General features: G+C 35.9%; 1 protein-coding gene across 1 annotated transcript in view; it reads left to right on the top strand.

The window, feature by feature from the left end:
* The window catches only part of USH2A (usherin), an 815,757-nt gene that overhangs the window by 538,778 nt on the left and 263,460 nt on the right, over window positions 1–13,519 (top strand). Inside the window, exons 42-43 of the mRNA XM_002760516.6 lie at window positions 2,850–3,184; window positions 4,098–4,220. Coding sequence (XP_002760562.4) covers window positions 2,850–3,184; window positions 4,098–4,220 — 458 coding nt within the window. The remainder of the gene's footprint in view (window positions 1–2,849; window positions 3,185–4,097; window positions 4,221–13,519) is intronic.

The following is a 13,519-nucleotide window of genomic DNA, read 5'->3' on the forward strand; positions in this document are numbered from 1 at the left end:
ATATTTTGACCACACACACAATAATAAATGTGGTCTTAAGTATAGAAAAGAATAGAATACAATATTTAGTTAACTGATTCCTTAAAAATCTTGTACACAATCTGGACACACTGGCTTATACCTGTAATCCCAGCATTTTGGGAGTCTGAGGTGGGTGGATCACCTGAGGTCAAGAATTTGAGACCAGCCTGGCCAACAGGGCAAAACCCATCTCTACTAAAAATGCAAAAATTAGCCAGGAGTGGTGGTACCCACCTGTATTCCCAGCTACTTAGGAGGCTGAGGCGGGAGAGTTGCTTGAATCCAGGAGATGGAGGTTGCAGTGAGTTGAGATCGTACCACTACACTCCAGTCTGCGTGACAAAGCAAGACTCCATCTAAAAAAATAAAAAACTTGGACTGACTGATTGATTGATTGATTGATTGATTTAGATGGAGTTTCGCTCTTGTTACCCAGGCTGCAGTGCAATGGTGCGATCTCTGCTCACTGCAGCCTCCACTTCCCTAATTCAAGTGTTTCCACTGCCTCAGCCTCCCAGGTAGCTAGGATTACAGATGCCTGCCACCACACCCAGCTAATTTTTGGTATTTTTAGCAGAGACGGGGTTTCACCCTGTTGGCCAGGCTGGTCTCAAACTCCCAGCCTCAGGTGATCCACCTTTCTCAGCCCTCCAAAATGCTGGGATTACAGACATCAGCCACCACACTTGGCATACACATACATTTTTAATGATGGCTCCAGGATATTTTCAGGAGGGTGATCAAATTACATACCATTTCTGTTGGCCTACCGACTGTAATGACAATATCCTTCTCAACATTGTTACAAGAGGTTGTTTTATATAGTTCTAGACATTTTCTATAGAAATATTCATTTCTTCTAACTCACTGCTGTCAAAAAGATACATTTTCTAAGTTTGTAACTTTTAAAAAAATAAAAAATAGTTTCCAGATGGATACATTTATAAGTAGTAAAATAGGGGTTTTTTAGATCCTGAATTGTCTATCTGCAGAGTCACTATGCCAAATCTCTTAATCTCTCCTGGTAGATATCTTATTCAAGTTTTAGCTTATGAATGCTCTTTCTCAGCCTCAATACCAAGTTCCAAATCAATTCCCTGTTAACTCAACTACTAACACAGACTGTCTCCTAAGTATTAATTCTTTAGTGTGGCCAAGCTCTGACCTGAACTCTCAGAGTATTCTGGTCTAAGAGGCAAGAAAGCCATATTCTTCAGGTTAGTCAGGTTGAAAGTAGCTGTGATAGTTCTTCCTTATTTCATTTATGTTACAAATACCCGGAAGCCCTCTAAGTTGACATTGACTCATTTTTCAGGTCCACAGAGAGCATTGCACCTCCACAGCAAATAGAGCCCTTTGTCTGTTCTACAACCTTTGCTTGTTTTAGGGTGTTTTAAAAAACATTCTCCACATCCAGACAAATCCTCTGTGTTCATCAGGAACACATCTAAAGCGTCCCTTCATCCCAGCCTCTCTTCTTAGAACTCTCCAAAAAGCTTTTTTAATATTACTGATTATTTCATCCCATGTAATATAATTTGGTAGATACTGGCTCATTATTAATTATAAATTACCAAAGTAATTATCAAGCAATTTCCCAACTAACAGCAGCGACAGCCCTTTTATCACCAACTATTAGTCAGAATACTCTAAAGAAAGCCTCAGGTCATAGTTCTCCTGGACGAAACCTTTTCTCCTTGAGTTAAAATAGAAAACTATCGTCAGTATTTCTACATCTTAATGTCTATATTACTCCTCTTTGTTTTGCATGGAGTTACAAATAAATATGTCACCTTGTAGAACCCTGTCTCTTAGGGTTTCAAAATAACTGTAGGCTGGAGAAAAAATGTAATCTAACAATCCATGACCACAGTTACTAACTAAACTCCACCTCTGTACATATGGTACCAAGTGAATTTATCCCTGCTATGAAGAAGCATAGACTATTTGGGACATGAGATATATATCCTGGTGTAAGAAGCATTAGAAGGTAACCAGTAAAAGAGGAAACCGGATAACATATAAATAAGTGATTTTTGTCATGGCCTGTGCACATTTTTTAGGATGTCTTTTCCCATAAGAACATGAATGTGTTACCACTATCTTCCTGTACGGTTTTGCCAGAAGAGAAAACAAACTTCAGACATTCTAGAATTCTATCACAAAATGTTGTTCTTTTTTCTGATGCTCAAGTCCACATGTTAGCTAAGCACAAACACCTTTGGCTTCCCTTTTTGAAACTTTCTACACATTTCTTTTCTCCAAGAAGAGGGTGATGTTAATGCTTTACTTGGTAAGTTATATATAAGTAAGATTCAGGAACTCAATTTTGCATCTTCAGAAAATATGAATAATGATTTATCTTTCCCTTCCTCCAAAAAAAAGTGTGACTTGGTTAGCAGCCACACTAATAATGCAAAGAAATGAGTTCTGAGGTTTCATTTAATTGAGTTATAAAGAAGAAAACTATCAAATCCTTTGCTACCCTATTGAAGCATGTGGATGTGTGAATATTCTCCATGTGTTTGCTCTGTGTCCTTCAGAACACCCACAGTGGTGATGAATCAGTAAGGTGTGTATTAGTCTGACAGTCCTAGAAAGTAGCAAGACTGAAAGCCAAACCCGAGAAACAGCATTTCATTTAGCTCCTGGTGTACTGCTAATTGATCTTAAACCCTTCAGTACTGCCTAGTGCAAAGGACTAAGAAGAATGTAGGCATTTAGAAAATGACTTCACTGAAAACAAGAGCAAAATTCTAGGCCTTGTGAACTTCACTTGCTCTATTCCTGTATTATCACACTGATTCTAACTTTGTCTTTTATTTCAGGTCACTTGGAAACCCCCACTAATCCAGAACGGAGATATACTTAGTTATGAGATTCGCATGCCTGACCCTCACATCACTATAACCAATGTGACTTCCGCAGTATTAAGTCAAACAGTTACTCATTTGATTCCTTTCACTAATTATTCTGTCACCGTTGTTGCTTGCTCAGGGGGTAATGGGTACCTTGGAGGGTGCACAGAGAGTTTACCTACCTATGTTACCACTCACGCCACCGTACCTCAGCATGTTGGCCCATTGTCGGTGATTCCAGTAAGTGAATCATATGTTGTGGTTTCTTGGCAACCACCATCCAAGCCAAATGGACCGAATTTGAGGTAAGAGAAGGTGACTATGATTTTATATTTTGCTAACGTCCTTATATCTCCAAGAAGTCGGGAAGGAGGCTTTTTATTCACATATGAACATAGGATTCATTTGTCATTGAATATCCCCTGACTCATAACTTTCATATACTTTAACTTATTATGGAAACATCGAAGTTCATCAAAGTAGAAAATTAATCATCATATTTGAGGAACTAAAAACTCTTGAAACCACAATTATTATTTTCTAAGGATTCCCTACATAATCCATCACTTGATTTTCAACATATACATTTATTATATGTTAGGCAAACCTGATGTTTTATATGATATAGAACCTGTATGTTCTATATGATACATTTGCACCAATGTGCCTCAGAATTCTACAGCTAACACAGTAGTTCTTCGGCACATTATTAGCATATGGAAACTTGTGAGTGTATTGAAACTGTGGTCAGGGATACAGATAAGATGAAAGGAAAGAGTTGTGATTCAGAAATGGTTTTGCAACAATTCAAACTTGTCACTTGGCCAAGAATACAAAACTGATAATATTGTCACTGTTTATAAAGTACTGATAATAGTAGAAAACCATTAACTTGATAAGCTTTTTGTATTTCTACTTGGTGTGAAACTAGCAATAAAGATTTGGCAAATCTAACACAGAGGAAATCTAAAATGCTATTATTCTTGCAGATAATGGTAAAATGTGAATGTAGCTGATTTTTCAAAATATTAAATATATGGAATTTGATCCAGAAAAAAATGTTCATCTGAAACAAAACCTCCTAACTATAAACTTAAGATGATATTCTTTTGGTTTGCACACATATGTCACACGCACATGCCACGAAACAGTCTGAATTTTGGTAATCTCAATATTAGTTGAGATAATCCTGATGTTCCTGCGTGTCTTTTGCTTTAGATATGAGCTTCTGAGACGTAAAATCCAGCAACCACTTGCATCAAATCCCCCAGAAGATTTAAATCGGTGGCACAATATTTATTCAGGAACTCAGTGGTTTTATGAAGATAAGGGTCTTAGCAGGTGAGATTACAAAAACTATAAAAACAAATGCTGGCATTTAGTTCTGGGCATGTTGGATAGTTCAGAGGATCTTAGTGTCTTCATTGTGTGAGCATGTTATCAGTTATGCAATAAAACATGTTTGTTTATTATCTGTGGTATTAATCATTGAATTGTAACAGTCAGCATGTTTAATGTTTTCCATTCTTAACTGGATGCTTAAAATAAGCCTTTTGAAGTTGAACTTGTAGATGTTCAAGCCTTAACCTATTGCCTTTGTCACAACTCTATCTAGACATGAAGCTTAATGGAAGAATTTGGAAATATTGAACACATACAAAGCGGGGGAAATTCCTGAGCACTTGTAGAAAGCTTGCTATTTCTAGAAAATGACTTATAAATGAATTATAATGACTTATAATTGATTGTAAGTCATCAATGCAGTCCACAAAAATATAGTTAGTAAGCTGGATTGGGGCTTGAAAGAATTCAATCTAGAGTTCAAAGACATTAAGTAAGTGCTAATGAGCAATGCTAGGAAAGAGTGATACATGGGAGAGTTAGGAGATCTGGACTCTGCTCTATCCTGTGCTAGAGAACTAACTTTGCGACTTTAGACCACAGAGCTTAACTTCTTAATAATCACTTAACTTCTCTGGGCTTGGTTTTTGTTGTCCATGAAATGAGATTATTTTATAGAATTAAATGACTTCTAAATCTTCATGAGTTCAAACAATGTGATTAAATTTCAAAAAACATGAATGTTATTTTATTGAAAAGTCAACAATCATATTTTTCAGTAACTTTTCTATCTAGGTGATTATTCTTCTTCTAGACCCACCACTGGGTAGCTGTAGTCTCAACCCTGTTACCCACCCTAGCCTTGTCTCCCCTTTCTTACCAAGGCCTCCTCTGCATTCCAGCAACATTTGCATTGCATTCAGTACCTCCAACATAAAACACTTACTCATTCAGCTTTTCCTTGAAGGTTGCCTTTTCCTGTTGCCTGACTAGATCATCTGTCACATCTTAGCCTAGAGGTTTCTCCCTCTAGGAAGCCTTTCCTGCTCACACTCTTGCTGGTCTGATTCAGCTCCTCTGTAATCTTTCCATAGGACATCCCCTTACATATCACTATTATCATTATAGTGTACTGGCCTGACTGCCTATCTGGACACCATGTTATATTATCAGATCTACCATAAGGCAGAGGTGGTGTCTTTGTGACTCTATCTTCAGTTCCTAGCATGGTGCCTGGCACGTAGCAGCACATAGTGCCCTGCTCCCGAATACTCCAGTGAATAATAGGTTAATTCAGTCAAGAATTACTTCACTTCTCTGCACCTTAGGAATGTTAGCTGTAGGGTTCTTCTCTCAGGAGAATGAGCAAAACTAAGGAAATTTGTCCTGTCCTCTTAAAAAGTTGTGGTGGGAAAACATCCTAGTTCTTGTAAGATCGTCGGAGACAGACAGCACATAAATCTAATCAAGCAACAAGATGAACTACATGAAACTACCACTTTTATAGGTGGAGATTGGTCAATTACTAGCAGGTCCATGTTGCTCGTCCTGAATTATCATGGTCATTATACTGTCCTCTACTACTTTTGATTCGTTACCTACTTAATTTGGCATCCCTATACGATTGATTATCACTTCAGTAGAAGAAATTTATTTATTTAGCTTATTTTTGCTTACTGTGTGCTGAGGCACTGTGGTAAGGAACAAATGATAAATGCAACTTAGCCCTTGCCCTCAAAGAACTCACAGTCTAGAGGAGGAGCCCTTCCCCTGTCCCTCCATATAGAGTGTATGTATGTATTAATTGCTGTCATCAGAGTTATCTACAAAGTCACCAATTCTGCCTAAAGCAGTCATTTCAAATAGTAGCTTTCTATGATCTGGGAACTCTAAGTATTTAAATATAATGATTTCAAAAAATACATCGAATCTGACTATATAACATTACTGAATCTGAGTTTTAGCCATAAGTTACTCGGCAAAAACACAGAATAAGTTCCCAAAAGTTAATTTTGTTTCTTTACACAAGAAACAAAAACATTAAATAATTGGGACCAAGGCCATGAACTTAGTTTTGAATTTTTGTTGATTCCTCTAAAGATTCTTAATGAGAAGTTCAACTCTAAGGTTTCAGGAAAGAAATGAAGTGAATTTCTACAACTTAAATTGAAACATGAATTAACATAAACACACCCATGACAGCTGCTTCCAGAAGGGAAGGGTGCAGATAACAAAACGGTGTTGAGGGGACATTTTGACTAGTTTCATAATGCCAAGTGCCATTTTCTTTCTGGTAGGACCAGCAAACATTTTTTACTTATTCAAATAACAGCTATAACTTACATACAGCTTGTAGAAAAAAAAAAAAAGCATTTCTTCTTAGCATTCAGAGTTAATGGCATGAGTCTATGGGAATCTCTTTTTCTATCATTTGTAAGTCCAAAAAAGCTAGGAGTGCCTTTAACCCAAGGGGGAGTGTCTTGTGTCTCCCAAACATGAGAGAAACAAAGTTTGGTCCTCTGGTGGGGGCCATGTTTTTCTGTTTAAAGAAAGTGATCTTGTTTGATCAGATGGTATGCAACTGGCCACCTTGGCAATAGCTGGGGCTCCTGGTTCCTGCTGGCCAGCTAGTGGTCTCTCAAATTGCAGAGGGGGACAAAGCTGAGTATTCATCATGTGTTGCTGTGCACCTGTGTTACGGTCCCTCTGTACCCCTTCCTTTGGCCTATATTTGTCTTGTTGATTTATTTGTTTGGCCAGGTATGTTTTCTTGGGTTTTTAATTGAATTCTAGTAACTTTGGGAGGATTATGTAATGTCCTATTCTCCCCAGATTCTACCATCCCAATTTCCTTCTTAACGTAACACCTGCATAACTTAAGGGAGCACTGAAGTGTTTCTTACCATCTTGACTTAAATATCACCACAACTACATTTAGAATAAGCTTTTAAATGGGACTTCTCTTGATATAAAAAGTAAAATTAAGATTCACCAGACATCTCTTTATGAATATATTTGTGACAGTAAATATAAGTTGAAGACAATTTCCTAGTTTAAGTGGTCTATTTTGGCTAAGTATATGTTTATAATGTACAGAAAAGCACCAATTTAATTTAAAATATCATTACATTTAGAAATTTAGATCACCATAGAAAATTTTTCTTTATCTCCATGTACAAAGCAGTCTCAAGCCAATTATCCAGGTAATTTAATTCTAACAAAAAATACTTTTTGCTCTTATGATTACCTTACATAATGAGTAATTTTTATTTAAATTGCACAGCTAGTTGCCTCATTATCGAATTCGGCTCTGTCTGTGTAGACACGAACTCCATATAACTACAGGTTTATACTACTTGTCACTTTCTAACTTTTTTCCCTTAATAATTCTGTGCAAAGTGGCCAAGTTATGGTTGTTGGGGGAACTATAACTTTGGGTTTCCTGACATTTTCATCACTTAGAAAAACTGGTGAACGTGCTGTTATCATCTGAAGCTGCCGATGTGAGTCAGACAGGGTTTAACAAGAGGGCGATGACCTCCTTCATTTTAAGCATCAATCTGCCCTCACAGTTTTCAGCACCTAACAACACTGCCTTGGTTCCTAAGTGGTCAGATAAAACTGCTAAGAATACAATGCAGCATGTTCTTTTCATTGTGGATTTAAAGAAGGAAGAACAAGATATAAGAAAGAATAGGGTTATTTTACCATTACAGAGAAAACATTGCCTCACAGATTATAATTGAGATTTATAAATTAGCTTTACGTTTATGAAGGAAGGTATGTTCTAATTGCTCTTCCTTTTAATTATTTATAAATTTCTCAAAGTATTTTTTTTAATGACAGTTTGGATGGAGATCTCTCTGTGATTCCTCGAGAATCCACTAATTGTAGTACATTTAAATTAAAACATTCAGAATTAACACATTTTTGTTTTATTTTTCAAAGAAGGGTAAGACTTGTTTAAGATTTAAATGCTTAAGCTAAATTATCATAAATTCTAAGTTTAGATCTTATTGACATATATTTTCATATATATTTTTAAATCTACTAAAATAAAGATGTGTCAAGTTGTAAATGAGGATGCCATTTCTGTGGGGTATAATATTCAAAAGAATATAACTTTTTATGGTTATATTCCTCCTCCTTTGTAATGACATTAAATGTGTATCGATGACATCTTCATCTTTGCTGGTATGAAAGACTGGCTCAGTTCCATGACACGTTTCTATAATATAAATAATTTCAGGTTGTGACTATTAAGTAAAGAAGTTAACTTTGTACATAGAAAGGCAAGTGAAAGGAAGGCTTCTCTCATGACTACCTAGAGGAGGTAGATCCTGTTCGTTTCTTCCTTAATATGTGAATGTGAATAAAAGTATCTAGGAATGAAAGCCAACTTCTGTCAACACTGGTATGCTATCTCATATCCACGTACTTAATTCGAAATGAGTAAAAATGTATATCCCATTCAAATTAAATTGGCCACAGTGCTTTCCCAGTTGGATTTTTTTTCAATGCTTCACATTTCCCTGACGCTGTCCTTTTCTGCATCATCATATTAAGTATTGCTTCATTGTATTAGCTCATTTTGCTTGCTGTAAAGGAACACCCGACACTGAATAATGTATAAAGAAAAATTTACTTGGCCCACATTTCTCCAGGCTGTACAAGAAGCTTGGTGCCAGTATCTTCCTCTGGTGAAGACTCCAGGAAGTTTTTACCCATGGTAGAAGGTGAAAAGGGAGTAGGCATGTCACATGGCAAGAGAGAGACCAAGAGGGCAATGGAAGGAGTGCCAGGCTCTTAAACAACCAGCTCTCCCCCGAGCTAACAGCTTGAGAACTCACTCATTACCACAAGATGACACCAAGCCATTCATAAATGATTAACCCCCATGACCCAAATACCTCCCACTAGGGCCAACATCCAACACTGGTGATCACATTTCAACGTGAGATTTGGAGGGGACAAATATCAAAACTCTATCACTCACGAAAAATGAGCTTCTAAATCCAGAAAGATGTGTGTTGTTATAGGAGGTTTTTACCCCTATTGTTTTCTTAGGAAAAAAACAACTACTTTCATTGTCTCTGTTTCTTTCTCATGTTGATGACAAAGTAGAAAAAGATGGGAATTATAGCAAAATTATCTTAGGTCTGACAATTCTGGTAGTGTAAGTACAGATAATTACAAAAACACCACAGCCTCAATTTTCACTCACAATCTAAAATGTCTCATATTACAAAAATATTCAAGCATGATAAACATTACTCTTCAATTTGCAAAGCAAAAATCTTCAATACAATTTTTAGAATCAACAAATAGATTTTTTAAAGAGTGCCTACCATCAACTGAAAATTTTAATAGCCCTAGACTTAAGCAATAGAAACAGTATTGCATTTTTCTTTGTTTGCTTTTCTCACAAAAGATTTAAAGATGGAAGGAGCAGTATGCTTCATGAGGTTTCTCAAATCCACACTTGTTTGATAGTATACTCAAGCATACTTCGGGTGGTGGCAGAGATGAGGAAGAGTTAATGGAACAAGCAACTAAATAGCCTGCCTTTTCAGAAGCATGATTTATATTGGTGACAATATGGACACATGAATTCTGTTAGGACTTCAATAAAGTCAACACATTTTTAATTCTGATGAAAATAACTGGAGGCATTCTGCAGCTGCACTGAAGAATTTTATTGGTTCCCCAAATATATCAGACTCTTCTAAGATACCAGTCTTCACATATTTTGCCCTGGACAAATGTCTTCACTGGACAAAATATCACTTCTTATCAAAACCGGTCCCAAATGTTACCTCCTCTGTGAAGACTTCCCAGCTGGATATGGATAAATTAGATGCTTCATCTGATGTGTGTTCAAAGAAAAAGGACTAAATGAATAAATATGTGAGCTGTTCTCATTTAAAAATATATTTCTGTAAAATGTTTTATACCCTGTGGCTCCAGGTGGACAGATATCAATTTTATTATTTTTAACATCTGGTATATTGGTAACAGCCAATAAATATTAAATGAATGAACAAATGAATGAATGAAGTGATGTATTATATATGAAAAAGTGATATAATTTGTTTTCAACATATTTTTAAAAGGAGCACTTTGCTAAGTTTCAGTGGAGATATTTTTTCTATTGGACAGGTAGATTTTTATCTCACTAACCTAACAAATTATATAAGTGACCTGAAATTTTTGAGACTGAATGCTTAAATAGCTGTGAAGCACCTATTCATTCATTTATAAAATTATCTATTCTTTAAATAAACAAATTAAAACTGCATCATTTAAGCATAATCTGGTTTTCTAATTCATTGGAGTAATAACAACTGAACCTTGAAATGAATATTGTTCCACAAGTAAGATTTTAACACGCATTATTTTTTATGAGTAAAAATACCATAGTCATGTCTATACCATAACAAAGTTTACCATTTGCTGTTTAGGGAGTGGGGGAGGGAGAGACTGGAGGATGGTCTCAAGCAAATGAGTCACTCAGAGAAAAACTATTGTAATAGCCCAAGTATTCCTAAATGGACCTACAAACAATCGGTCTTACTGGCTACATCATAGATGCAAATTAAGTGTTCACTTACCTGGAATACTCACATTGCAAAAGCTTTTTTCTACAGAGTTTGAAATGGACATTTTTCAAGTCATGCCTAGAGAACAGTTTGTATTTAGAAGAGAAATTGATTGATAGATATAAGTTTTGTCATGAGTATATGTTAATTGATCTAGCACTTTTATTTTAAAATGCATTCTTTTATCCTGTATTAAATGAAATGTCCCATTTGATATCAACAATTTACATGTAAGTCCATTTGAAAAACAATATAAATAGAGTGAGAAGAAAACCACTTCAAGCCAACTAATACATTCTTTTTTTTTGTATGAAGTGGTGAAATATGAATCAACATAGATATATAGAAAAGTCATAGGTATATATTCTTAGTAAACACAGAGTGGAATTCAGATGAAATGAAAACAGTATATTTTAGTATTTAAGAGAATTCAAGATCTTGTTTTCTTAAAAATTTAACTTAACAATGAAAGCTGAAGTACAAAAGATGAACAGCATCAAATGAAATGTCTACTGATTTCTCAATTAAATTTTTTAAAAGTAGAAATAATGTCATATTGGAAATGAAGAAACTAGATGCCCAGCTAGCCCTATTAACTAGTTGTACAAACTTATGCAAATCCACTTGATTTCTCAAGGTCTCAGGGTTTTTTTTTTTGTTTATAAGATGTAGCAGACACTTTATTATTTGAAGCAGATAAATTCTAAAACCATCTCTTACTCTAAAAAGTTAGAACAACCTTGAAATCAGGCATCACAATTTTATGTAACTATGTGGCCTGAGTTTTGTAGATGTCAATTGTATATTTCACCATACCTAAATTATGGTGAAATCCCTTAAAGTATTATAAGAACAATCCCTATAGAATTTACTTATAATCACCTCTTTTAGCACCACCTGATATTGTTAATTCTACATGTAGAAAAGAACTACAAACATGGTACCACTTGAAATCCATAAAGATTATTAATTGTATAATAGCATAGACAGGTGGAAGAAAAATTTACATATCATAGGAGAGGAGATTAGGTAACCAGACTCTAGCTACATTTTTTTAAGCCATTTTATGAAGTAAAATATAATTATAAGTATTTTACCCAGGGAGAGAGCTAATGAAGCCAGGGTCGCTAGTTCAATTCCCTTGTGAGCCATTAGCTTCATTTCATTCCATTGTCATAGGCATGCTACCCTCTTAACCCCACCTCACCATCCTTCATATTCATACGATTGGTTGCAAAGGAAATTTGGCCAGACTGTTTGCATGTGTAAGCAAAAATCTATCCCCTCTGCTAGAAAAATAAGGCAAGGTCAAGCCCTAGTGATATGACATCATCCAAGTATGGACAGACCAGATTATCGTTATGATTGTTGTTATTGCCATTATTATCATCATTATTATGTTGGCAATATAGCATCATGGTTAAAAGAGCAGGCTCCGGAATTAGACTGCCTGTATTTGAATCCTAGTCCTCCTACTTACTATCTCAATGACCTGAACAAGTTATTTATCCCTTTGAGTCTTGTTTTTCTCATTTTCAAAATAGGTATTATAATAGCAGCTTATAGAGTTTTGTGAGGAATTAATGGGTTAACATCTGTAGAAAATGCCTGACAGCTATTAAGTAACTATCATTATTTTTAAGTTCTCTGGATAATGTGGACTATTTAGCACTTGCTAAAAAGCATATGTATTTATTTTCCAGGGCTGTAATAACAAAATACCACATACTGGGTGGCTTAAAACCAACAGAAATTTATTCTCTCACAGGTCCGGGTATTAGAAGTTGCAAACCGAATTGTCTTCTGGGCCAGACTCTCTCCCAAAGCTCTATAGAAGAACCTTTTTTTTTTTTTTTTTTTGCCTCTTTTAACTTCTGGTAAACCTAGGTGTTCCTTGGCTTGCGACAGCATAACTCCAATTTCTGTTTCTGTTTTCACGTGGCCATCATCTCCCTGTGTGTATATATGTGTCTATAAAATTTCCCTCTCTTTTTTCTTCCAAAGACATCAGCATCAAATTGATGGTCCTCCCTAATCCAGTATGACATCATCTTAACTTGATTACAAAGACCCAATCTCCCAATAAGGTCACATTCACAGGGACCAGGGGTTTGGGCTTGAAAGTATCTTTTTGAAGGCTACAGTTCAACCCACTGCAACAGACAAAGCAGAAAAAAAAAAAAAAAAAAAAAGAGGCAGTAAATACCTGAGAAGAGATGGTAAAGCAGGGAGATGTAGAAGATCTAATATGAGCACTTTTTTAAGAGAAATAGATAAATAACCTCAAAAAGTCACAAGTTTTACCTATAGGTACAATAGAGCAACACCCTTCAATGTGGCTCATGCTGAAACCTGCATATCTATAGGCTGTGAGTAAGAAACAGGATGAGCCAAGCAGATTTCTTCTACCTAGGTGGTAGCAATATGCTCTGAGAATCCTGATGCAATTTTGGTCAAATAATTTAGCACAATCCTGCAAATGGCACGTACCCACCCCTGCCCTACCACCCCTGCCCTACCACCTTTGCGTCGTCATAGCAGAGATTGTGACATATTGAGACAAATACTATGGTCCTTGCATTGGAGGTGAGGTATCCTTGATCATCTAATAAATCCAAATTAGTAATGATCTGAGGCCAGTGTTTGCCCTGTGTCCTGGATGCCTCTGGGTTGGTCCTGTGTTACAAACATGTTTAAGCA

Source organism: Callithrix jacchus, chromosome 19 (genome assembly GCF_049354715.1).
Source record: "Callithrix jacchus isolate 240 chromosome 19, calJac240_pri, whole genome shotgun sequence".
Lineage (NCBI taxonomy): Eukaryota > Metazoa > Chordata > Mammalia > Primates > Cebidae > Callithrix > Callithrix jacchus.